The sequence below is a fragment of the Bombus huntii genome, chromosome 13 (assembly GCF_024542735.1).
Source record: "Bombus huntii isolate Logan2020A chromosome 13, iyBomHunt1.1, whole genome shotgun sequence".
NCBI classification, from domain to species: Eukaryota; Metazoa; Arthropoda; class Insecta; order Hymenoptera; family Apidae; genus Bombus; species Bombus huntii.
The window spans coordinates 10,992,397-11,016,262 of record NC_066250.1 but is presented as its reverse complement, the minus strand read 5'-3'; the positions used below and the strand labels follow the sequence as shown (position 1 = coordinate 11,016,262).

Sequence of the window (23,866 nt, the reverse complement as noted above, 5' to 3'; positions counted from 1 at the left end):
CGACTTGGACAGCGGAGTGGAGGGAGGAACTAAGGGATGCGGAGGAGGAGATGCTGTATGCGGCGAAGAAGATGGCCTCCCGCAACGTTGCGCCGCGACCGGACGGTGTCCCGGGACGGATATGGGCGGAGACGATGGCGGTCATGGCCCCCAGACTACGTCACCTATTTACAGAGTGTCTGAGGGAGGGAGTCTACCCTCGGATATGTCGCATGGCGAGGCTGGTCCTGCTGCAGAAGGAGGTACGACCGACAGACTCGCCATCCGCATATCGTCCGGTGTGTCTACTGGATGAAGTGGGCAAGCTCTTCGAAGGAGTCATTGTCGCCCGTCTGAAGGCCCACATGTCAAGGCCTGGTTGGCACGAAAGCCTGTACGGCTTGCGGCGGGGCCGCTCAAAGATGGATGCGGTGAACCGGGTACGAGAGATGTCACGGGCGATGGTTTCCTGGGGTGGGGTAGCGCTGGCAGTCTCTTTAGACATAGTCAATGCATTCAACACCATACTCCGGGACGGGATATTGGAGATTGTTGAATTTTTCGACATGCCTCCCTATATCATTCTTGTCATACGGGCCTACCTGAGCGACAGATGGGTCGGCTACACCGGTAAGAATGGAGAAGGGCGGTGGCCCGTTGAGCGCGGGGTTCCGCAGGGTTCAGTTTTAGGTCCGATTCTGTGTATCATCGTATACGATTCGTTGTCCCATGACTTCCCAGACTCAGGCATAGTGTGTTACGCGGACGACACGTTGGTCTTGGTCGGAGAACGCTGGTGGCACGAGACGCTGCGCTCGACGGGAGTACGAAGACCAGAGGAGCCGAAGATCAAGCGAGAACTCTCCCGCCGCCGAGCAGGCGGCCCGAGACGTTCTGGGGGAAGTTAGACGTGTGGTGTGAGAGCGGTGGCTTTCCGAGCTATTCACCGAAGACCGAGCCGTTAGATCGGTGCTACCAGACTGGAAGGCTTGGGGAGACCGCGGAGGGCTTCCACTGTCCTTCCGGATGATTTGTCATCACTGCGGCGAGGCCCTACGCCGTCCTAGGTGACCATAGAGGCCGACACGCCGAGGAGGATCTGGACCTCCTCAGACTTGCACGACGGCCCAGGGGATAGCGTTGAGATGGATGGTCTCTCCCAATGCCCGAACTGATCAAGGAACGACTCCCTCAGACGGGAGAAGACGTAGGAGCGCTCCGGCAGTAATCCGAAATTTTTCTGGGTCCCGGGCATTCCAGCTGAGCGTCAGGCGGTCCACCGTGGGATTTTAGTCGGTATAGTCCGACACTACCCCGCCGCTTCCAAGCGGGGGGTGCCCATGAGGATTTTCCTACGTATAAAAACAAAAACAAAAAAAGAAAGAAAAAAGAAATTATACTTGAAAATGAAATTGAAACAAAAATCATTGAATTCTTAAATTTAACGGATATTTATTTCTTATAAAATAGTGATCATTCTTACAGTTCATTATCGTAAACTAAAACAAATAAATTACACGCTTTATTTTCCAACCCTCAGCACGGAATTATAACTTCATTCATTAAATTATGCTTTACTTAATTGAGAAAGCTTGTAAGTCTGTTACAATTAAATTCAAAATTAATTAATCGACTGTTTGCGAGCTGCTGTTATTTTCCGAACAAGATGTATAAGTGGGGCCGCTATTAATTGCACCCGTATTTTCCAAATCGCCATAAATATCATTAGATTTCAATTATTTTATACTTCTTTTTTCGCTTAATCGCTTTCAACACTTTTGTAGTAATTCCACGTATATTCTACGAAAAATGAAATTGAAAAGCTTTTTCTAAGTTACTAAATCTTTAGTGGTTTAGAATACCAGTCGGAGATGATCGGCAAAGAAAACAAGAGAATAATATTATCCTCATGCGTACACAGATAATACTTGTTATAAAGAATACTACAATAGAATGTCGTTGTTGTCAAGACTCTAATGCTACTTTTTTCGTTTAGGTCACTATTTCCTATGGAGGTCACATTCTCGGTCAACTCAAGCAGCAAAAATCCGGGCTCGTCAACTCCTATGGAGACACAAGCCGATAGGATTGTGTACCTGGACGGAGTGTCTTTTGACAAAACCGTGATTTTCATGAATCGCTACACTCTTAACACTTTGACTGCCACGCCGCAATCACATGTTACGCTCAGGACGCCACGGGAGTATTTTTATTATTCAAAGCATATAATGGTAAAATAATAATAAATTCATGATGTAAGACAACATTCTTCGCCAATCGACCGTTTATATTATTGGTGGTCACAGGTGACCACTGTGGCGCCCTGGTAACAACTGACAAAATGTTTGCAACATAATATTCATAATGATAAACAATTGTTACCTATATATACTATATAATATGCCTAAAATTACAGAATTACATATACTTGAGAGAATGTACGTTTATGGAAGAGGAATGGGAGGAAAAAGTTTGCAACAAATGGTAACGGAGTGTGGCATATCCGAAGAAGGACTACCAAGCTATCAGAAGATACCAGCTAAAATCTTGAAAATTCGATACGTATTCGATAAAATTGTAGGAAAAAGAAGACATCCGTTCGTCAAGGTCGATGAGTTATCAGAGAAATTAAGAAAAATCCCTTCATTGGTATAAGACAAATAAAGCTTTCATTTTATATGGCCTGTTTTTAGAACAGCTGTTAGAACATTCAATTTAAACGAATGTTAATTATGCAGACCGAGATATATCTCGTCTGATAATTTATTTAAAATGTTTCATTATCTCTAGTTAAAGACTTCATGTTTTGTGATATTACTATGTAATAATTTCGTTAAATGATACATTTTTACCTAAGACCTGCACCAACTTTATTCTTCGTTGAATGGACTCTCGAGATTTATAAATATATGTTCCACAGATGCAGAAATTTCCTTTCCATAAAACATTAATCATCGAAACAACTAACAAAGTGTGGAGCTTCTTTATACATATAATGTTACGACAACAATGTTAACGTAACTGCTGTACGTAATCATCATGATCAAAGACATCTTAGTACATGGCATTTAACGATACAAGAAATGAATGGATACCTTAGTGCCATTGAAACAAATATTTGACGACGTTTGTAGGAAGTATGTTTATGCTTTTCGGAGATGAAAGGACATCGAAGCCTCCCCCTGGAACTTCGGGATAATCCCCTAACATTATAATCTAGAGTCTACTATAGCTGTAATTAAACAATCGTTGTTATTCAATCCGATTGTAATTGTTCGAGACTAGTGACAGTGAGTTTTGGCTCGAGGAGACAGTCTGTCGCCCAACGTAGCCGCGGTCAAGGGATGAACGCTTCGTCTAACAAAGGCATGCAATAATTTTATAGCTCTCCTACAAACAGACAAACAGTCCTTGTCCCAACTACGAGACAATAGAGGAGACCTATTTTTCAACGAACGACGTCTCCCACTAGCAACTTTCCCTCGAGGGCGGCTAGCATCTGTTTCTAACCATCGATAGGGAGATTGACCAATTAGCAGCAACGCCAATTTCCCTTACTTTCGGAACGAAGGCTATCCTCGACGAATCCGATGGTCTCGTGTCCTTAGACACACCCCATCATAGTTTTCCTCTGTGGCATCATCGGGACGGAACTACTATATAGAGAGTGGGATTCAAAATCTTTTAAGGGACCATGGGTCACTACGTACAGTCAATCTGAGAGTAACTGGCCAACTGTCAACAATCCATAAATTCTTTACCTGCACACTTTGTTAATTATACCATATCACTCATTTATATTTTAAATACATTTGGTTCTGTAATTCTGTTTAATAAATATCACCTAATATTATTTCAACATAAACATTTTGTCTTCCATAGATTATTTATCGTAATTTTAAGATTAAATTCTAACAACGTCATTAATCAAAAAAATCTTTTAACGTGCATCATAAATATACATTTGTTCTCAATTCATACATATACATAAATGTACCATGTAGGTAGATGAAGTTGAGCAAAGTGCAACATTTATTATGTCACAGCTAATAAGCTGTTCCGTATACTTCCTTACAGTATCCATTGTAGAGATTTGAAAACCAATGCCGGCACATACGCTGGCACAGGCTTTCGGCGGAGTTCACTATATTAGGGAAGATTGTTCTTCACGAATATCTCGGCTATTAAGCGAGTCTACCCCTTATATGTATAGAAAAAAGTTATTCGAAATGTTGAGCTTTCCAACATATCTAAAAGTCATCAAAAGCGGTGTCTAGTCAGCTTTTTACAATTTAACAAAAAGATTAAAAAATGCTTTTATCCGGTAAATAACTTTCGTACTCTGCTTTATCATTTACAGACTGTATAGTATTAGGTCATCCCATAAGTTCGTGCCGACTTTTGTGTATACATTTCATGTGTCGATTTATAAACATACGGCGATAAGGGACGAATGCACTTGAGCTTAGCTGATCGAGGACAGGCTAGAGCAGATTTTCGTGGGTATAAGATCGTAACATAGTGAACACAGTGACTTCTAACAGTAAAAAATCATGAGTGAAATGCGTATCCATTTTCTCATGTTATATGAATTTCGGAAAAGAAGTTCTGTAACAATTGCCACGAAAAACATATGTGCTGTTTACGGAGAAAATGCGCTTTCATTTCGCACCTGTAGGAAGTGGTTCCAACGTTTTAGAGCTGAGAATTTCTGTTTAGAAGACGAGGAACGCTCCGGGCGTCCTCCTCAGACAGACGAAGATAAAATTCGGGATCTTGTTGAAAAATCACGAAGTTTGACAGTTCAAGAGATGTCAAATGTTCTGAAAATACCTAAGACAACGATTCATAGGTGTTTAAAAAAAATGGGGATGGTGTCAAAGTTGGACGTTTAGGTGCCCCACGAACTTACGGAACGGAACCGTCTTGAACGAACGACAGCGTGCATGTCATTACTTGCGCGTAATAAACATGAGCCATTCCTTAAACGCCTGGTAACTGGTGATGAAAAGTGGATACTTTACGAAAACCCTGAACGGAAACGTAGCTGATCCCAACGAAATCAGCCACCTCAACGCTGTGCAAAACCAGGGTTACATCCACGTAAAGTTCTTTTGTGTGTATGGTGGGATTATAAAGGAATACTGTATTTTGAACTTTTATCTAGTGATGATACCATTAATTCAGACAAATATTGCACTCAGTTAGAAAAATTAAGGGAAGCACTAGCTGAAAAACGATCAGGTTTAGTGAATAGGAACAACGTTATCTTCCATCACGACAACGCTAGACCGCATGTCGCGAAAAGCGTTACAAAAAATTGTCTGTATTTAATTGGGAAATTTTACCACATCCCCCATATTCCCCAGACATTGCCCCATTTGATTACCACCTGTTCAGAGCATTACAACACTTTTTAGTAGGTAAAAAATTTGAAAATATTGACATTCTCAAAAATAGCTTAGAAAATTATTTTAAAGAAAAACAAGAGAACTTTTATCGAGACAGAATAATGGCCCTACCAGAAAAATGGGAAGAAGTTGTACAACGAGAGGGGGATTTTTTCATGAAACTGAAAGGTATATAAACAATCTTAACATATATAACCGCTCGAAAAACGGCACGAACTTATGGGATGACCTAATAATTATGTTACAAAATTATAAATGCTTATGCCAACTTATACTTGCAAATATGGCATAAATTATTCTCCTTTGTAGATCATTCTACGTTCTTCTTCCTGCATTAACGTCAGACAATGTATATTACTTATGACAGAAGTTCAATATGGTGTATATTTTGTAGAATTATGAGAGCTGTCGTAAACAAATTTTTCCACACTAGAATTGGATTCTAATTTTATTAAATGATATATATGAGATGTAGATCGTGACAGTGATAGGAAAAAACAATTAAGTATGTTTAACAATATATATATTTATTATGATATACTCAATATGTACACTTTGGATAGAACTCGCGGGTATTAAACGATTCGTGATTCGCAATTACAAGTTTGGCCAAGATGCTGGCAAGAGGGCCGATTTAAGGCGTAATGGCTCGCCCCGAATGGCCTTCGGCGGGTGAACAGCGTCCCACCTGCTCCGGAACCGTCCTGGAGAGACGGAAGGGCTTAGAATGTGCCCCGTTCGACCTGAGACAAGCGACAGCCCCTGCAGGCTTAGCTAATCGAAGTAGCAAGGCACTGGGTGCCTTGCGCGATGGTTGGGCGTAATCTCACCCGAAAGCATCCGTTAACGAGGACTGACAATATTTGTAGCTCGCCACCTTCCAGCTTTCATCCTGTTGAGTTGTTTTTTTATTGATTTCCATATCAACTTCGATTGTAACTGAGCAGTCCTATTCTTGGTTTATTGGTTGACGTGTTTTTGATGTGTTTGTTGTTTTATTTATGTAGTATTGCTCGTCTTTGTTGATAATTTATCGGTGAGATTTGTTTTTTCATGTTAGGTTTGCTTATAGTCTTCTTAGTAGAAGACACGGGTTTCCACCATTTAGCTATGGGCGTAGCCATTCGTAACTTTCTCTTCCCCACTTGCTGCACTTTTCTGAAGCACTGTTTTTACTCTGCTCGGGCAGAACTCGACCTGACGTTGAGTGTATCAATGTTATATAAGTTTGAAAGCTGTGTAATTCCAACTTACATTCCTTACAAAAAGAGTCTGGAAATTTGCAATGTAAATAATTATCAATCGTTCAATTATTGCAGTTCGCGAGATACAAATATTCTTGCGATTTATTGTATTTGGATATTCTTCGTGCAATCATCAACGTGGACGGACGTCAAAGTGAAACCACGCGAGTTCGGCATTTCCATATATACAGAACATACTGTCAACGCGAGTATCTTGAACTAGTTCGATTATTTGCTTACGCTGCTGGAATAAGAAGCACGGAAGGGTCTTTTTCGCGCGGTAAGTGCCACTTGTTAAACATTGCCACTTGGGACCTATACGAACAGACATGAAACGGGCTGTGCCAGGAGAAGTATTCTTACATTATTATAAAGAAATACATATAGTAATTTAATAAAATATCTCACACACCATGGTCCTGGTCATTAATGTGAGTGATTGTATATTGTTGGGTTTTAAATGGTTACGATTCTGAAATGTCAGAAAGAACATTTAAGTGCTGGCCGGTTCAGTTAGCAGGGCCGGTCCGCAGTTCACATGTGGTAAAAATTCATTTGGTAGAAGTCGGAAGTTGTTGATTTTTTCAATACTGTACCTTCACACTTTTTAACGTGAGATGTTCCGAAGAATCCATATACTTGTGTAAAAGAAATACTGTGCATAGTTTCATTTAAAAAACCAAGGTATTATTTTAAACATTTCTCAATACTCAATACTTTTGTGGATAGTATGATTTCTTGCTGTCCAGAGCAGGCGTGTAATTCTTTGCGGATGTCATTGTTTCTGACGTAGCAGGGTGAATCTATGATCTCAGGTAGTATTTTAGTTCGTTCACCTTCCATCTTTTGCACGTGCGATTTGCCATTTCCCAGAGTTATATTTTCCGAAAACATACGGTTACAAATTTTTGATTTACAACTTCCACGATTCGTAATTAGAATCTTGAAATCTATGAAAGCTCTTCGATTTCTTGATATCCAAATACAGTCATCTTTCCTTTCCATTAACTTCCTTTATTCTTTCCACGAAACGACTTGGAAGTTATATTACAATATTCGTTTAAAGCATTCCAAGCTATTTGAACGATAATAGAGATGAAATATTTTTTATACAAGAATTTTTGTACTCTTTTCCTCCATTTAAATAGCGTTTTGTATGCATTAGCATTTAAAAAATCTTTTAAATGAAGTATTTTTATGTTAATAGGAACATTGTTATAGTATCGATATTTAATAAAAGCAGAAGTCAAATGTTAATGATTACACATATAATGGCGTAGTTAGCAAATGAACTACATTGTGACAAAATTACACACTTGCTCAGTTCGCGAAGTAGACCATCACCGTTGAATCATTTTTCCTTTAGTACGGATTATCCTGAGATTTTTTGTTTTTTCTTGACATAACACATATATAGAAATTTAAGATATAAAATTGTACGATATTCTTTATTTATTAATTTTCCGATTTATTTTTTCATATTCATTTGCAGATATTTGGGTTGAAAGAGGGAAAGCCCTGTGATTTTGGTACAATGAATACAAAGCTTAATGAAAACGAGATAAATGAAAAGTTACGTAATGTGAATTCCATCGAGGGATTCTATTCCGGAACTGGAATTCTTATGACAGGGGCGACAGGATTCGTGGGCAAAGGCCTCCTCGAAAAACTGATACGCACGTGTTCACGCATCGCTGCTATTTTTATATTGATCCGGCCGAAACGTAACCAAACGATAGAACAACGATTTAAGAAGTTAATAGATGATCCGGTTCGTAAGTAATATTCTACTCGCTTTTTGGAATTTCATTATATAAGTCTCAAATTAATGAACAATTGCCAAGAAACAAATAAATTACCTTCGTAAGTTCATATGAGTCGATTAATGTAAATATGATGTAATTCAATTCTTGCCTATTTGGTTCAACACCGCGACTTGGAACAGTAACTTCTATTCTGTTTTGAGCGCGAATGGTGTCAGGATATACTCGTTAATTTTTCAGTGGATAACAGAGAAGCTAAGAATGGCCCACTCGATTCCCTACAAAATTTTTATTTTATCATTCATTAACTGATAATCAACTTCTTGACTGCGAACATTTTTGCACTAAATGGCTCATTTTCTGCAAGAAGATGACATAAATAAATAGTGAACTTTTAGGTGAATATCGAACACATCAACAAACGCGGTTGACATCACCACTTTTGCGTACTTTCCCATTTATGAAATCGATCAGTGCAGCTTTTCAACTCATTCATTTATCTATTTTTATTTGTTATTTCATTTCTGATTCCTTACGGATGAAGACGTTTACAAGGCAGCAGTTTAAGATTTCGAACGTTATCTATTATCTAATTTTGTATCATTAATATTACGTTTTTATTTACGCTTTTCCCTTCTCATAATTTAGAATTACTATCATAAAACACGTAATACTGTCGCAATACTAAAAGACTGGAAGCCGTATATATATTAAAGATGTTGAAACATTATTTATACAGAAGAGTTCATATGTACTTTTCTGTCCGAGATAGGTAAGTATGAGAATAACAAAATCGTACAATAATTAGGCTATTTGCAGGTTGCCCAAGAAAGAGAAATTGATTACTACTATATTTACTATGTATATATTTTCTATATTTTTTCTCGAGGAAATAGGAGGATATTCCCTTGTTGAGAAACGTTAAGTTGGTATGATCGCTAGTTCCTACAAGCTAAGTTGGTACGACTTCTAACGATGCTCTTTTGGCTTAGGAGTCGACCACGTGTTAATTATCTAAGTGTATCCGGTGTGTTCAGACGTTTTGTACGAAGAGGTGAAATATAGAAAGCAAAAGTTGAATCTGTGTGAATCAATTATATCTCAACCCCAAACCTATATTTAATAACAGGTTATGGGCCCCGGGACAGTAAACTGCGACAGTAAAGACATTTATTTGTTGAGGTTTTGTGATTTTCTGAAATTATCCGAGAAGAGACCACGCCATGGTCGACCAGGAGAAAATGGGTGATGTGGACAAGGATATGAATCCGACCCTGAGTAAGGGCAATTATGAATACTGGAAGATGATGACGGAAGCTTCGTTGGTTTTCCTGGTCTGCTGAGATGCAGTAGAGTCAGGATTAACGGCAGCAGAAAGGTTGAGACCAGACTGTATAAAAATGGATAACAAAGCACGTGCGTACATTTTTCGGCATGTTCGCCCCGAGTATCTCGGGGATATAAGAGCCCTGAAAACAGTGAGGAAGTTCTGGAAAGCACTGGAAGATGTCCGTGGAAGATCTACGTCGATGGACATTGTTTTATGCATGCGGGAACTGGACACGATCGAGAAGACCCCTAGCATACATATCTCCGCGTATTCGCGTTCGTCCCGGGACTACCGGTGGACTCATCAGTAAAGTAAGGCTATACCCGGTAGTCCCTGCCTTAGACGTAGAGGGAGTCTCGCTAAGTGCGGTATTTTTATCGTGACACCGTATATTCGACCGCTAGCGAGAGACAGACTCGTTGTCGTCGTAGTAGCCCTCTGGTGTTGGCGGTTGGTACCCGCGTATCGTCCGGCAGTTGTTACGACCGCGTTGATGCCTCGACCTGTCGGCGTCCTGTTGGTACCGGTCCGCCACATTTTCAATACACGATAGCGTCTTAGATTTAAAATTAGATTAAATTTCGTCGCGATAATGTTTTTGTTGTAGTAAAACCTAAGTATCAATTTTTTAATAATGAATCGTTGCATACAGAATAATATTTCTGATGAAATGTATGATATCTCTGATATCTATCTTACATGCGTGTTCATTTACAGAAACGATGAAAACAGAAGAACTAATTGATTGTAGGCAAAATGGAAAGAGATGAAAATGTAATGACTAATTTGTGTAACGATGTAATTAAATAAAGTAATTGACCACACTTTTATCTATCTTATTGATGGGATTAATTAATCGAGTGTAAAATAAGCAGAATATATGTATTTGGCAAATCGAATAATTATAATTATGTACAATAGCCGAACTAGTTGCACGTTATTCACATACTCTCTCACAGTCCACCCTCGTTTCGGGTTGCACATGACTTATATGAGGTTGATCAGTTTAACTTCAGCTTACTTTCGTTACTAACGAAAATTTTTGGTCCTATGGAGTTTGATCTTTGTTAAAATTAGGAGGATTATATTAAGATGAACATTTATATTGAGAACAAACGATACGTCTCATTTGACATCCAGCGAAAGAATGGCGAAGGAACGGAAAAAAGATTGTGAAAAATGAAACGAGGATACGAAATCTTTCAGCGAAAGTTTAAGAAATAACCAATTAACAAAAAAATATATGTCGAAGATGAAAGGACATTGGAGCCTTCCCTCTGGAACTTCTGCAAAATCCCTTAACAGCGTAATTTAGATTCTACCTTAGGTGTAATTAAACAATTGTCGCCATTGAAACCGATTGTATTTTTTCGAGATTTATGATAGTGGGCTTGGGCTGGAGGCAACAACCAGTCGTTGAACGTAGCCGCTGTCAAGAGATGAACGTTTTGTCTAACAAAGGTGTGGAGTAATAGTATAGCTCTTCTTAAAAAGAAATAGTTGTAGCGGCACTTGGCTGTAAACATTTCAACAGTTTCTGTCCCGTGGCTCGCCACACGCAAACTCTATTCTTCGGGTATGATGGTTACCAGATGCCGACGCATCTCCACAGTACATGTTCAGCTAGCCCGAGGGCCGTTATTAATATTAAGATTTAGTCATCTGAAGTCTCTCAAATGGACAAACAGTCTTTGTCCCAACTACGGGAAGATAGGGAAGATAGATTTTTTCTACGAACGACGCTTCCCGCTAGCAACATTCCCTCAAGGACGGCTAGCATCCTTCTCTAACCACCAACATGGAAATTGATCAATTAGCAGTAACGTCAATTTCCCTCACTTTCCGTAGACGCGCCCCATCATAGTTTTCCTCTGCAGCATCATCGCGACAAAAAGTTATTCTCTCGTGAGGTCAAATTAGCGAGTTACATAGCGTCTTTAGCGATTTCTTCTCTAAAACAAACATTGTAAACAATTACTTTCTCTTTCTTGGGCATCTCAGAATTAGTCTAATTATTGTACGATTTTGTTATTCTCATACTTACCTATCTCGGACAGAGAAATACATATGAGCTCTTTCGTATAACTGTACAATTAAATAGGTTCTTGCCGCATAAAGCTAAGTAGATACTGGTTTACGCTAATAAGGAATCAAATAGGGCAGGTCCCTAACTATATAGATTCTTCTATATGCTAGCGTGTCTCATCTTCCAGTATTGTTCGCGTGGTGCAACATTAGTCACATGGAGATATGATAGTTTGAATATAATAATGCATGCTTATACTGACTTACGAAAATATGTAGGCACTGCAAAATTGTATGCATATACTACGCGGGCAAGATACATTTCTTGAAACTTCGTTAGCTCTATAATGAGATGCGAGTATCGTAATTATACTGAACAAGTTTTAAACCAGTCTAGAAACGTATAAAAAGAATTACAAGGCATTTTTGCGGACATACACTTTTAACACACTGTTGACCAGCTACGTTAAACAGAAACTAACAACTTAACTTTCTGCGTAAAAAAAAAGAATTTATTCCTGATCGGTCAGAAATGTATTAAGAGAAAATTAGTATGCTTAATAATATTCTATATTGGGAACCGAGCTTATATATTATATTCTTCAGGTTTTCGATGGTGTCAGAGCACAAAACCCAACAATTTTCGATAAAATTCATCTCGTGGAGGGCGACCTGACTCTGCCAGATTTAGATCTTTTGCAAAAAGACAGAGATATGTTGATAGAGAATGTAAACATAGTATTCCACGTTGCGGCCACTATAAATTTCCATCTACCATTGGATATGGTCGTCAATGCAAATGTGAAAGGTACCGCTAATATTATCAAACTGTGCAAGGAACTCAAGCATGTAATTAGCGTTGTCTATGTGAGCACAGCTTACAGTAATCCGAATCTATCAGACATCGAGGAAAAGGTCTACACGTAAGAATCAGTTATAATTCGTCATTCCTTAAACAACTTTTTCAATATCGTGCATAACCTACTTCTAAATATAAATAAACGATGAAAGTAATGTATAACTTAGTATAATTTGTTTACTTGTCTATCTGATTAACACTTGCCATTCTCCATTGAAATGATAAATACTTGTCAAAACAGGTATAAATTTAAGAAAACTTACACAAGAAATAATCAATGATACAAGATCTGTCAATGATAAAAATTACGTATTGAAAATTATTTTACCTTTTACTAATTTCTTCTTTTTATTGAATTCAATGATGAACTTGTTTTGATACACGTACATGATAACAACTAGACACGGATATCATTATAAATTCATATTTTAAGATGAATAAACATGATTTGAGGAACAGAATCTAGGCAGAACTTTGTTCGTTTACTAAAAATTACAGCAAGTACTTCATCTTCGATTCTTTCTATATTATTGTGTATTACTTCATTATATTCTGTTATATTATTAGACATTCTATACGTTTTTGCATTTTAAATCTTTAAATGCGTCAAATTTGCAATTTATTAATGACTTTAGCATGACAAACATGTTATCTTATGCTTGATAATTTTGCAGCACGAATCTAGATCCTTCTCTCGTGATAGATATATGTGACCGACAAGACAAAGAATTGATTAATCTGCTCGAAGAAAGAATTTTAAAGACGTATCCAAATACATACACGTTCACCAAGAATCTTGCAGAGCAGACAATATCCAACAATAGCAAAGGATTGGCTGTTGCGATCGTACGACCAAGTATAATTTGTTGCTCGCTAAAAGAACCGTGCCCTGGTTGGTTGGTATCTTTTGCTGGACAATCAGGTATTTTTATAAATATTTACAATGATAATTCCTCGTCATTTCATATCTCACTCATATCGCAAATAAGAGCGTTTCATTACATCCAAGTAATTCCGAATAATACAAGTCACTCGTATCACAAGACCTTAGCTCTCCATAATTTTCATAACAATGAAAGAAATCAGCAATAGAATAAAACTGTGCCAATTTTTAACTCGCACATTCTGAAGGTTACGTATATGGAAATATACTTTTTGCTTATTGCGCTATAAAAATGATACCGTTATTACTTTTTTTATTAACTTAATTACGGGAATATGAACTTTTAACATACAATCCAATTACAAGCAGTTAGTTTCAGCCTAAAATGTGTAGTGTAGTATAGTATTATGGAATTAAATGGAATTAAATTAAGCATAAGACGTGCGATGCGCCCCTCGAGACAGTAGGATATGCTTTGTTACGATGTACATGATGTATTTAACGTGAAACAACATAAAATTTTAGAGCACACGGTAATATCATTAAACATTTTATCTAGCAACAATGAGCGAAATATAATATATTTCTGTTTAAGAGACAATAATTTTAAATAATTATATAATATATGCGATGGATATGTATTAGCATTGGACTACTTATTCAACGAGTGGCCAAACGCAGAAGTTGACGCTGTATGCTTTCGAACATATCATAAAGAAATTGCTGATATGAAAGAAGGTTGGTTATTGTTATAAGACTGTAGACTCTGATGTGGCCTGTGTGTTAGCTCAGATTCCGGTCAATCGTTTAACAGTAAAAGGGAGATTACTCGTCGAGAACGTCGAATAGCCGTTGAGAGTACAGAACGTTAAGCGGCGCAAAGCGAAATCGTGTTTGTCACCTACGGCGCACAGAGGGAGGTAATGACGCAAACAATGTTTGGAATTACTCAGTCTTCTTGTACGATATGAATATTCATTTAACTCCCTTATATAATCTTGAAATTAAAAACAGATGTAGCCAGTTATCATAATCGTTTTGATTATGAGAAACGATTTGCACAGAAGCGATTACGCTGATCAACTCCACGAATTACGATAAAAAGGAGAAACAATTGTGATATTACAAACGTTATTCCTTAGAATTCAAGTTAAGATTATACGACTTCTTCTTTCAACAGATAAACTCATCGCTATGAGTTATTTGCGAAGCTGAACAACATAAGCATTTTTAGGCAATGAAGTTAAAAAATTCAGAAAAATATAGTTGTAATTAATTTCTGAGAAGCTAGTTGACTCTAATTTTTACCAGATCGCCATTATTTAATCTGTGTTTTTACTGTCAGTTACAGCTACTCTTCCCATATCCGTGTCGCTACATTTCGAGACAGTTGAGAATCATTAATAACTTTTGAACCAATTTGACGTTGCAGGTATCTTCATGAATATCGGCAATGGTATTGCAAAAGTACTATTGGGTAAGGCAGATGTAATATCAGATGTAGTACCTATTGATTATGTAGTCGACGTGATAATGTGTGCCGCGTGGCATGTCACGCTACATATTGATAATAGGGTCAAAGTTTACAACTGTACGAGCAGCGCACGTCCCATCAAGTACGGAATCGATATTTATTACAGAATTTGTTTAACTAACGTAACTCAATTGTTAGAGTATCCTAAAAGCTTCAGATTCATTTAAGCAATGCGATCAATAGAAATGCCAATGGATAAATTGCATTCCAGTGTGATTAATGTACAAAAGATAATGATAAACTTAGAAAAAGATATTGAGAACACAAATGGATAAGAGCCAGCCAGATTTTTTTCTGTGAATATCTATACATAGGATTCATTTGTTCTAATGAAGGTGGATGTGTCATAGAAACGTCTTTACGCTTTTAATACTTCTTCGGAAATAAGAAAGGTATCTCAATTCGGTGAGTAGTAACTTTTTCTTTTTTGTTTACCGGTTTCTTCGCAACGGCTTAACGAACCGGAATTTGCATCTCGTAGGACATGTTCTAAAATATCCCGTTATAATATTTTTCTGTATTATTCTTTCTTTTTTCTTTTTGCGATAACTCAGTCTATACGTATATTCATCGATTGAGTTGAGCTATCTGAAAGAAATCTTTTTTGCAGGTATTTCCTCGAATGGTTTGATCCCGGATTCATTTGATTTTGCAAATGAAGTACTCGTTACCTTTGCATTTCGGCAAGTGCTCTTTCGTCATGTAGTTTATTGCTCAATGTCTCCATCGTACTTCGTTTCTTTTCTTTCTTTTTTTTCTTTTTATTTATTTATTAAAATTACAATCAATTCTCGCGTTGAGAATTTTCAGTAATTTTTCTGGCGTGGCGCAGTGACATGGCTGATTATTTATAATAAGTTAGTACTTATTATAGATAAGTATAATTTATAAGTAAGTGTTATAAATAAGTGAATATTACTTAATTTAGATAACTAATTGAATCTAGCGTTTAGGTCTAGCGGGTAGTGCCTCTTCAGCTTGCGAATCTGGTCCGTCGTATCAAGTAGTCCAGTGATTAGGGGGTTTCAGTGTTTGTTGACTCTTTTGCTATATCTGTCGCTATATTTTGCTATTTCCTCTTTGATTGTGGGTATCTTGAGGTCGCGATGGATGGTTTCGTTGGTAACATACCAAGGTGCGTCTATTAAGGATCTTACCGTTTTCGACTGGAAGCGTTGAAGTATTTCAATGTTGGAGTTACTTGCTGTTCCCCATAGTTGGATTCCGTAGGTCCAGACAGGTTTTATTACGGTCTTGTAGAGGGTAATTTTATTCTGTATGTTTAGTTTGGAGCGTCGGCCCGTGAGCCAATAGAGTTATTTAGTTTGTCCTTTAGTTGCTTCGTTTTATCTGAGATGTGTGTCTTCCACGTTAGTCTCCTGTCTAGGGTCATGCTCAGGTATCGGACTGTGTCCCTGCTAGGAACTGTTGCATTGTTGATGGTGACCTGGGGGCAGGTTTGTTTTCGGAGCGTGAAGGTTACATGTGAGGATTTCTTTTCGTTGACTTTGAAGCCCCATTTGTGAAACCACTTTTCCATGGAGTCGAGACTTCGCTGGAGAGTGGATGAGGCTATTACCGGGTCTGCGTGGGTAGCTAATAGCGCTGTGTCGTCTGCAAATGTTGCTATTGTTATCTCGTTTGATATAGGTAAGTCAGCAGTGTAGATGGAGTACAGTAGGGGTCCGAGGACACTACCTTGGTGTATGCCGGATTCTATCGGGAATGTTGCGGATGTGGCGTCTAGGCATTTAACCATGAATTGTCTATTGGTTAGGTAGGATTTTAGGATGGAATAGTAGGGGTGGGGTAAGATCTTTTTAAGCTTGTAAAGTAGCCCTTCATGCCATACTTTGTCAAGTGCCTGTTGGATGTCTAGGAAAACCGCTGAGCAATATTTTTTCTTTTCGAGGGTTTGGCTGATCGTATGGGTTATGCGATGGATTTGCTCTACTGTTGAATGTTGTTTTCGGAAGCCGAATTGGTGATCTGGGAGTGTTTTCAGGTCCTCTGGGAGTGGAAAGAGTCGATTCGTGAGCATCTTCTCGAATAGTTTAGACAGGGTAGGTAAAAGACTGATTGGGCGATAGGAGCTAGTTTGATATATCGGTTTTCCGGGTTTAGGGATGAGGGTAATCAGTGAGATTTTCTAGGCCTTAGGATAGTGTTCAAGGCGAAGGATAGCATTAAAAATCGATGTGATGAGTGCGATCCCTTTTAAGGGAAGTTCCTTGATTGCTTTATTGCCTATTAGGTCGTGCCCTGCTGCTTTCTTGGAATTTAGGCGACTGATTGATTCTATAATCTCTGCAGAAGTGAAGGGTTCAATAGGAGGAGACATTTCGAAGGGAGAGTGCAGGTATTCAGTAACGTCCGCGGCAGCTTTGGAGGAATGGGGTTTGAATACTTTAGACAAGTATTTAGCAAACAAGTTGGCTTTTTCTATAGAGCTACGCGCCCATCCACCTTGCGGATGGCGGATAGGTGGGATTATTTGTGGGGGGCGTGTGAGTTTCCTGGACGCCTTCCATAGCGAGTAGTTGGAGTCGGCTGTGGGGGATAAACTGGCGAGATATTTTTGGAAACAGTCGTTTTTGTAATTTTTTATGGTTTTGGATAGCTTTCCAGTTGCGTTGTTTAGTTTGCGTTTGTCATCCGGTGTTCTATGGGTCTGCCATACTCTTCTTAGTCTACGTTTCTCTGGTATTTTTTTTAATATGTATTGGGGATATTCTTGTTTGCTGATGGACGTCTTTGTCGGTGTGGAGAGGCGGATGGCGTTTATTATGCTCGTGTTTAAGTATTCCGTGGCTGCTTCAATTTCTTCCTTAGTTTTTAGTGAGGTTAGGTCTGAAGTTGAGTGAGTAAAGACTTCTCTAAAGAGCTGCCAGTTGGTGAGTTGGTTATGAATAAAGCCATTAGGTGTGTTCTCGATAATTGTTGAACTGACTGTTGCTGTCAAGGGGGAATGATCAGAAGAGAGATCAGCCGAAGAGTTGATTTGGACGTATCTTGGCGAGATATTTTTAGTTATGAAAAAGTCAAGTAGGTCAGGTATTTTGTTAGTGTCAGTGGGCCAGTGTGTAGGTTCGTATGTGGCGAAGTAGTTGAGATTGTTGGTTATTATGCTGTTTAAGAGATTCTTGCCTCTTACTGTGACCAGTCTGCTGCCCCATTGGGTATGTTTGGCGTTATAGTCTCCTCCAGCTATGAATCTATTGCCCAGGGTGTTCAGGAAGTTATCAAAGTCTTCTTTGGCGATGGAGTGTCTGGGAGGGCAGTATACTGCTGAAGTTGTGATTGTACTATGGCAGTCTTCTATTGCTACGTTTGTTGCTTGGAGATAGTCTTTCTGGAATGATGGAAGTTCGTAGTACTTAATGTTGGATTTGATTATGATTCCGGTGCCGCCGTGGGCCTTTCCGCTGGGGTGTTGGGTATGGTAGAATGTATAACCATTTATTTTCTGATAGTTTTTGTCGGTCAAGTGGGTTTCCGATACGAGCATTACGTCGATTTGCTACTGTTTTGGGAAGAGTTCTAGTTCAAATTTGTGTTGCGCTAGACCGTTGGCGTTCCAAAGAGCTATGCGTCTTGGTTTTATTTTGCGTCGGGGCGTACTAATTTATCCATGATGAGTGTTAGTAGCGATAGCAAATTATTTATTTACTCCGATTGTTTCTCTATTAGTTTTTCAAGCCTAGAGACATTGTCTGTGTTAGGTGAATTGGGGACACTATTTTGGGAAAGATCCCTTTGGCTATTCGTGTTATTTTGGATGCCTTGTACTGCTTGGGCATAGGAGATAGAGGTAGTGATGAATTTAGTAGGACTGGGTGTTTGGTTGGTTGAGGGGATTGGGGTAGTCGTGAATTTCGGCGGGCTGGGTGTTTGGTTGGTTACCTCTTTTGCTCTGAGTCTAGGGTACCTGTTTGTGTACAGGGTTTTGTAGGCTGAGCAGCCTTTATAGTTGGCAGGATGGTCACCTTGACAGTGGATGCATTTCGCTGGGGTTTCCGGTGATTTAGTGCACTGGTCGGTGGAGTGTGTGCCTGCACATTTAACGCAGCGGAAGGTATGGTTGCAGTATTTCTGCGTGTGACCGTACCTTTGGCATCTTTTGCATTGCACTATCTCTTTTGTAACAAGCGGTGGTTTGAAGTTTACTATTGCGTTAATTAGGCGACTGATATTGTAGATTTCCTTATTGTTAGGCTTTTGTTTTATATCTATGAAAAGTAAGGATAACGGGTCTTTCGAGACTCTATACCTTATATTACTTTCGTTGATGACTTCGTGGCCGAGTTTTGAGAGTTTGTATTTGAGTTCGTCTATGTCTGCTGAGTGGTGTATGTTTCGTAGGACCACTCGGAAAGGTCTTTCTTGTTTGAGTTGGTACGTGTGAAAGTTGGCGTTCAATGTCTTAAGCAGTTTGGTGATTTTTCTGTATGTGTCGGGGGTTGTCGGCAGAATTTTTACTTTGTTGTTGTTGATCTTCAAGTTGCAGTCGTCCTTGGAGATATCTCTCTCTAAGGACTTGATCATTGTTTGTATGTCGATGACATCATCCACAAATATTGGTGGGGCAGGGGGGATTCTCTGTGCTTGTTGGTTTGGCGGCGGGTCTGTGATATCCATGGCGTCGTTAGTGGATTGCAATACGGCGAACCTGTTGTGGGTGTTTATTTGTATCGTTGATTGTTCGTTCCGAGTGTCGATCGTGTCTGGTTTTGATGTTTCTATTTTCCGTTTCTTTGTAATATTAGCGTTGTTGGTGCGGAGGGTTCTGCTGCACTTCTGCCACGGAGGAGGTAACGTGGGGTAGTTACGGGTTTGCTCAGGAGAGCCTAGTCGCGATTGCTGGGCCATCATCGAGCTAGTCAATTCAAAGTGAATAGCTAGTCGTGAGGCTATGAGACTAGTATTCGGGTTGGGGTTAGGTGCGTGAGATTTTCTTCTCTCTAGAGGGTAGGAAACACTTGGCTGTGTTCACTTTCGACGGTTGGGTGACACGTGTTGTTTTCGGACTTCACTGGACACTAGAGACACGTCTGCACGCTTCGGCACTCAACAGCGAACTGTATCGTACTTCGTGGCTTGAAATGTTACTACTGCGGGAGATATCGGATGTAGCCATCGGTATCTTTGAATCTGATTCTAATAGATTCGTTGTTGCATTTTATGAGTATCGAATCCGGCAATTCCCTCTCTTCCAGCTGATCTGTTTAAAGTGCTGGCCGTGAAAATGTCTTTAAAATTCCCATTGCATCCATTAAGCTATCAAAAATTGCTGTTTCGTCACAATAGTCACAGACTCAGAAACAGTAATAGGATAGACAAAACATCCTGAATGCCACAGCCATCGAAATAATAACCAGATAGTAACAGGATAGCCGCGTATGATATACACCGGACGATACCCCCCCCCCCCCGGGGTATCAAACCTTAGTATTAGAACCTTCCTAAATCAGCACTCAACACCTTTTTTGTTATAACACTCTGAATCGTTACTCTGTTGGATTCGTACAATAAATTTTACTATTACGTCTAAAATCCAAATTTTTACCTTACTTGTGAAACGTTCGAACTACGACATGAGGAGATCACCGGTGATCTGTCAATTTCGTGAATTCTTGTGTCTCCTACGTGACACAATATAACTCATGATCCCTCATCTAACGTTATTGAATAGACTCCTTCATAATTACTCTTTCCTACAGTGTATTCAAAATAACAGCCTGAGCGAGCGTTGCTTCAATAATTTGTTCTGCATCAGCAAATTGTTAAACGCTTGCGTTCCCCAATGTAGACTTCAGCTGATGTTTGTTTTTATTGGTGGGAGTCCGCAGGAGTCTACTTTCATTGCGAAATGACATGTGACACACTTAATCACTCTATCATATTTATTAAATTATAGAAATATCCTTCTCTGTCACTGTTCAAAACATAATATCGGTGCCGCAGTACAGTTAGTTTTCTCATTCGTTAATAAGAATTAAGAACTGAAATGAATAGTAAATAGATAGAAACAAATTATCGTCTTCTTAACGACAATAAAGATCATTTTACGTTGATTGTGTAATATTGATCGCTGTATTAAAAAATGTGAAATGATAAAGTTTTCAAAGAAAATACTACCAGCTCCGAAATGTATTAAAATGTATGAAATAATTTCAATATCAATGTAACAATGGTTCAGATCACTCAATCACTTACTGAATAGCAACTTAAATCATATATTGTAACATTTTCCAAGACTTTCCAATTAAATAATTATTTAATAATATTCCGTAATTAAATTATTACGAAAATCGACTTTCCGTTATAATTCCAATAGTTAGCTTATTGAAATTCAAAATATTTATGCTACTTTTGAAACTAGCAATAAGAACCAGAATGTTAGTAACTTCATTTGGATTTACATTGAGATTACTAGTAATGAAAAGCTAGATTTACTCGAAAAAGAAGCGACAAATGAAATTTATACTTGCATCAGGCATCACAGTTTCACTTATAGTCTTCTAGTCCATTAACATTTTTTGTTCAAGAACAAATTGAAAGTAGGAATGTTTTTGGATAATCTGATTCGGAACAATATTTGGAACAATATGACCGACTTTGAGACAAATTTCCTCCGCCGAGATATAAATAAAATATCGATTGTACGTAAGAAATTTTTAGTCGGAAGCTGCAAATGAAGTTTTACAATAGTTTGCAGCAAGTTGCTAATAAAATTGTTTTTAAGCCGAGCCTTATTGCGTTGCGATAAGCCCAATTGTTAGGTTGCAAATGAATAAAAACTGCTTGTCAATGCGCAACAGGCTATCCACATCTGAATTATGGCATCTGGAAATACCTACACTACGAGAATAAAAGCAGACGCCAAGTATTACTAACAATTTTCCTTAGACTCTCCTTCAACGAAGCTCTGTCTTTCGCTTTGTATTAGATCTTTCTTATGTGATCTTGATATTAAAGGCTTAAAAGTTATTTATAATTTTCTTGAACCGTGTTCCGTACGAATCGTATTAAATTTAAAGAAGTAATGAGAATTGCAAACCTTTTAATGTTCACTACCTAATTAGAAGTTGCAGTGATAGATTGATAATGAAAGATAGAAATACTACATTTGTTATATAACCCATGTCGCATTTGGAGTTACTAATAAACAAATACATACATAATGTAACATTGATAACAAAAGAAATATTGCACCAGGAATGTTGTACTCGCGTCCACTTGTGTCCTCAATAAGTCAATTCAGAAAGCTGTAAATATGGTACAACTAAAATTACATAATTTTTCTTGAGATATTACAGAATATCTTCTGACATACTCTAATAGTAATATGCGTTATCTTGAATGTAATTCAATTACCTCTACAAGTGTAAACATTTCAATTTTCAAGATTGGGTGAGATCATAGATACCTTCGTGGAATGTAGCAGACAAATACCGATAAAAAATACGTTGTGGTATCCGAGTTGCACGGTAGTAGCAAACAGATATGTTTACGATGCACTGAATATACTTCTAAGTGTTTTACCTGCATTTGCCGTGGATATCTTTTTAAGGCTTCAAGGTGGTAAACCAATGTGAGTATTCTATCATTTGTCAAGCACATCAAAATACTCAAAAAACGACATTTCAGGGCAATGAATATGAGCAAATTTTACAATAAATTGGTCACAGCGACAGGCTACTTCAACTCGAATGAATGGTCTTTCAAAAGAGATAACATTGCCGACATGATAAACAAGGTGAAAACCTTTGAAGATGGAAATCTTGTTAAACTGGACTTGCAGGATATGGATTGGAAGAAATATTTAGCAAATTACTTGGCGGGAATTAAGATATTTGTTCTGAAGGAAGATTCTCAATCTATAAATACAGCAGCGCAACGGTTATCGATGTACGTATAGAAATATTTGATAAAATGACTCGATATGATATTTTCTTTTATTTTAGATTCTACTGGATACGTCAGATAACTAAAGGATTCGGTATAATCATTTTATTTCTGATAATATCGGTAACAATATTGCTATGCACCGACTACTTCAATGTTATGTTTCCCGCTTGAATCAAGAACAACGTATATGGAACATTATGGAAAAGGACCTTGGAATAGGAACATGTCGCTACATATAAAGGGTGTTTGGCAGAGTTATATATTATATACTATATAATGTATATGTGATATGCTCTTCGAATAAAAACTGTGGACAAATGAAGTTATTTGTCGATATTGTGAATAATATATGTATAATGCTATTGTATAATATTACAAATTATTAACATATATTAAATACACTAGATAATTCAGAACACTTTATTGCGTGCTTGCTAGCTACGACCGTGTCACGTAAAATTGATACTTCGATTTTAAGAGAAAAGAAGGCTGAGTCGTAACCCAACTTTTAATTACCTTTTATCGAATTTTATTATAAATTTTAGCACTTACAAGAATAACACTGAACCGGAGAAAGGTGTTGTACGAGAACAGCGGCTAGAACAAGAACTGCCCGAGCTGGCTGAAGTCTCGGTTTATATACGTTTTGATTTGAGGATGTTGTGGGGGCTCGGTGTAGGTTATGATGAGGAAAAGTGTCCGAAGGTCGGGGTCGATATCCTATCTCTGATATGGACTAAGGTGCGTCACAGCCTTGGTGTAGGCTACGATGATAAGGTGGTGATGTGTCCAAAGGAGTCCGAAGGTCGGGGGTTGATGTCTTATCTCTGATATAGGTTGAGATGTGATTGATGTCACAACTGCATGGTGGCAAAGAAGAACGGTTAACAACTAACTAGAACAAAAGAAGAAAGTAAGGCGACCGCA

The 23,866-nt window shown here is 38.3% G+C and overlaps 1 protein-coding gene across 1 annotated transcript; it reads left to right on the top strand.

Moving 5' to 3' along the window:
* The first annotated feature begins 5,866 nt into the window (after positions 1-5,866).
* Positions 5,867-23,193, top strand: LOC126872656 (fatty acyl-CoA reductase 1-like). The gene is made up of 8 exons (XM_050632774.1): positions 5,867-6,914; positions 8,127-8,405; positions 12,359-12,675; positions 13,286-13,533; positions 14,927-15,110; positions 22,437-22,622; positions 22,679-22,939; positions 22,996-23,193. Exons 2-8 carry the CDS (start codon positions 8,169-8,171, stop codon positions 23,108-23,110), a joined length of 1,548 nt encoding a protein of 515 aa, XP_050488731.1. The 5' UTR covers positions 5,867-6,914; positions 8,127-8,168; the 3' UTR covers positions 23,111-23,193.
* The last annotated feature ends 673 nt before the right edge of the window (positions 23,194-23,866 follow it).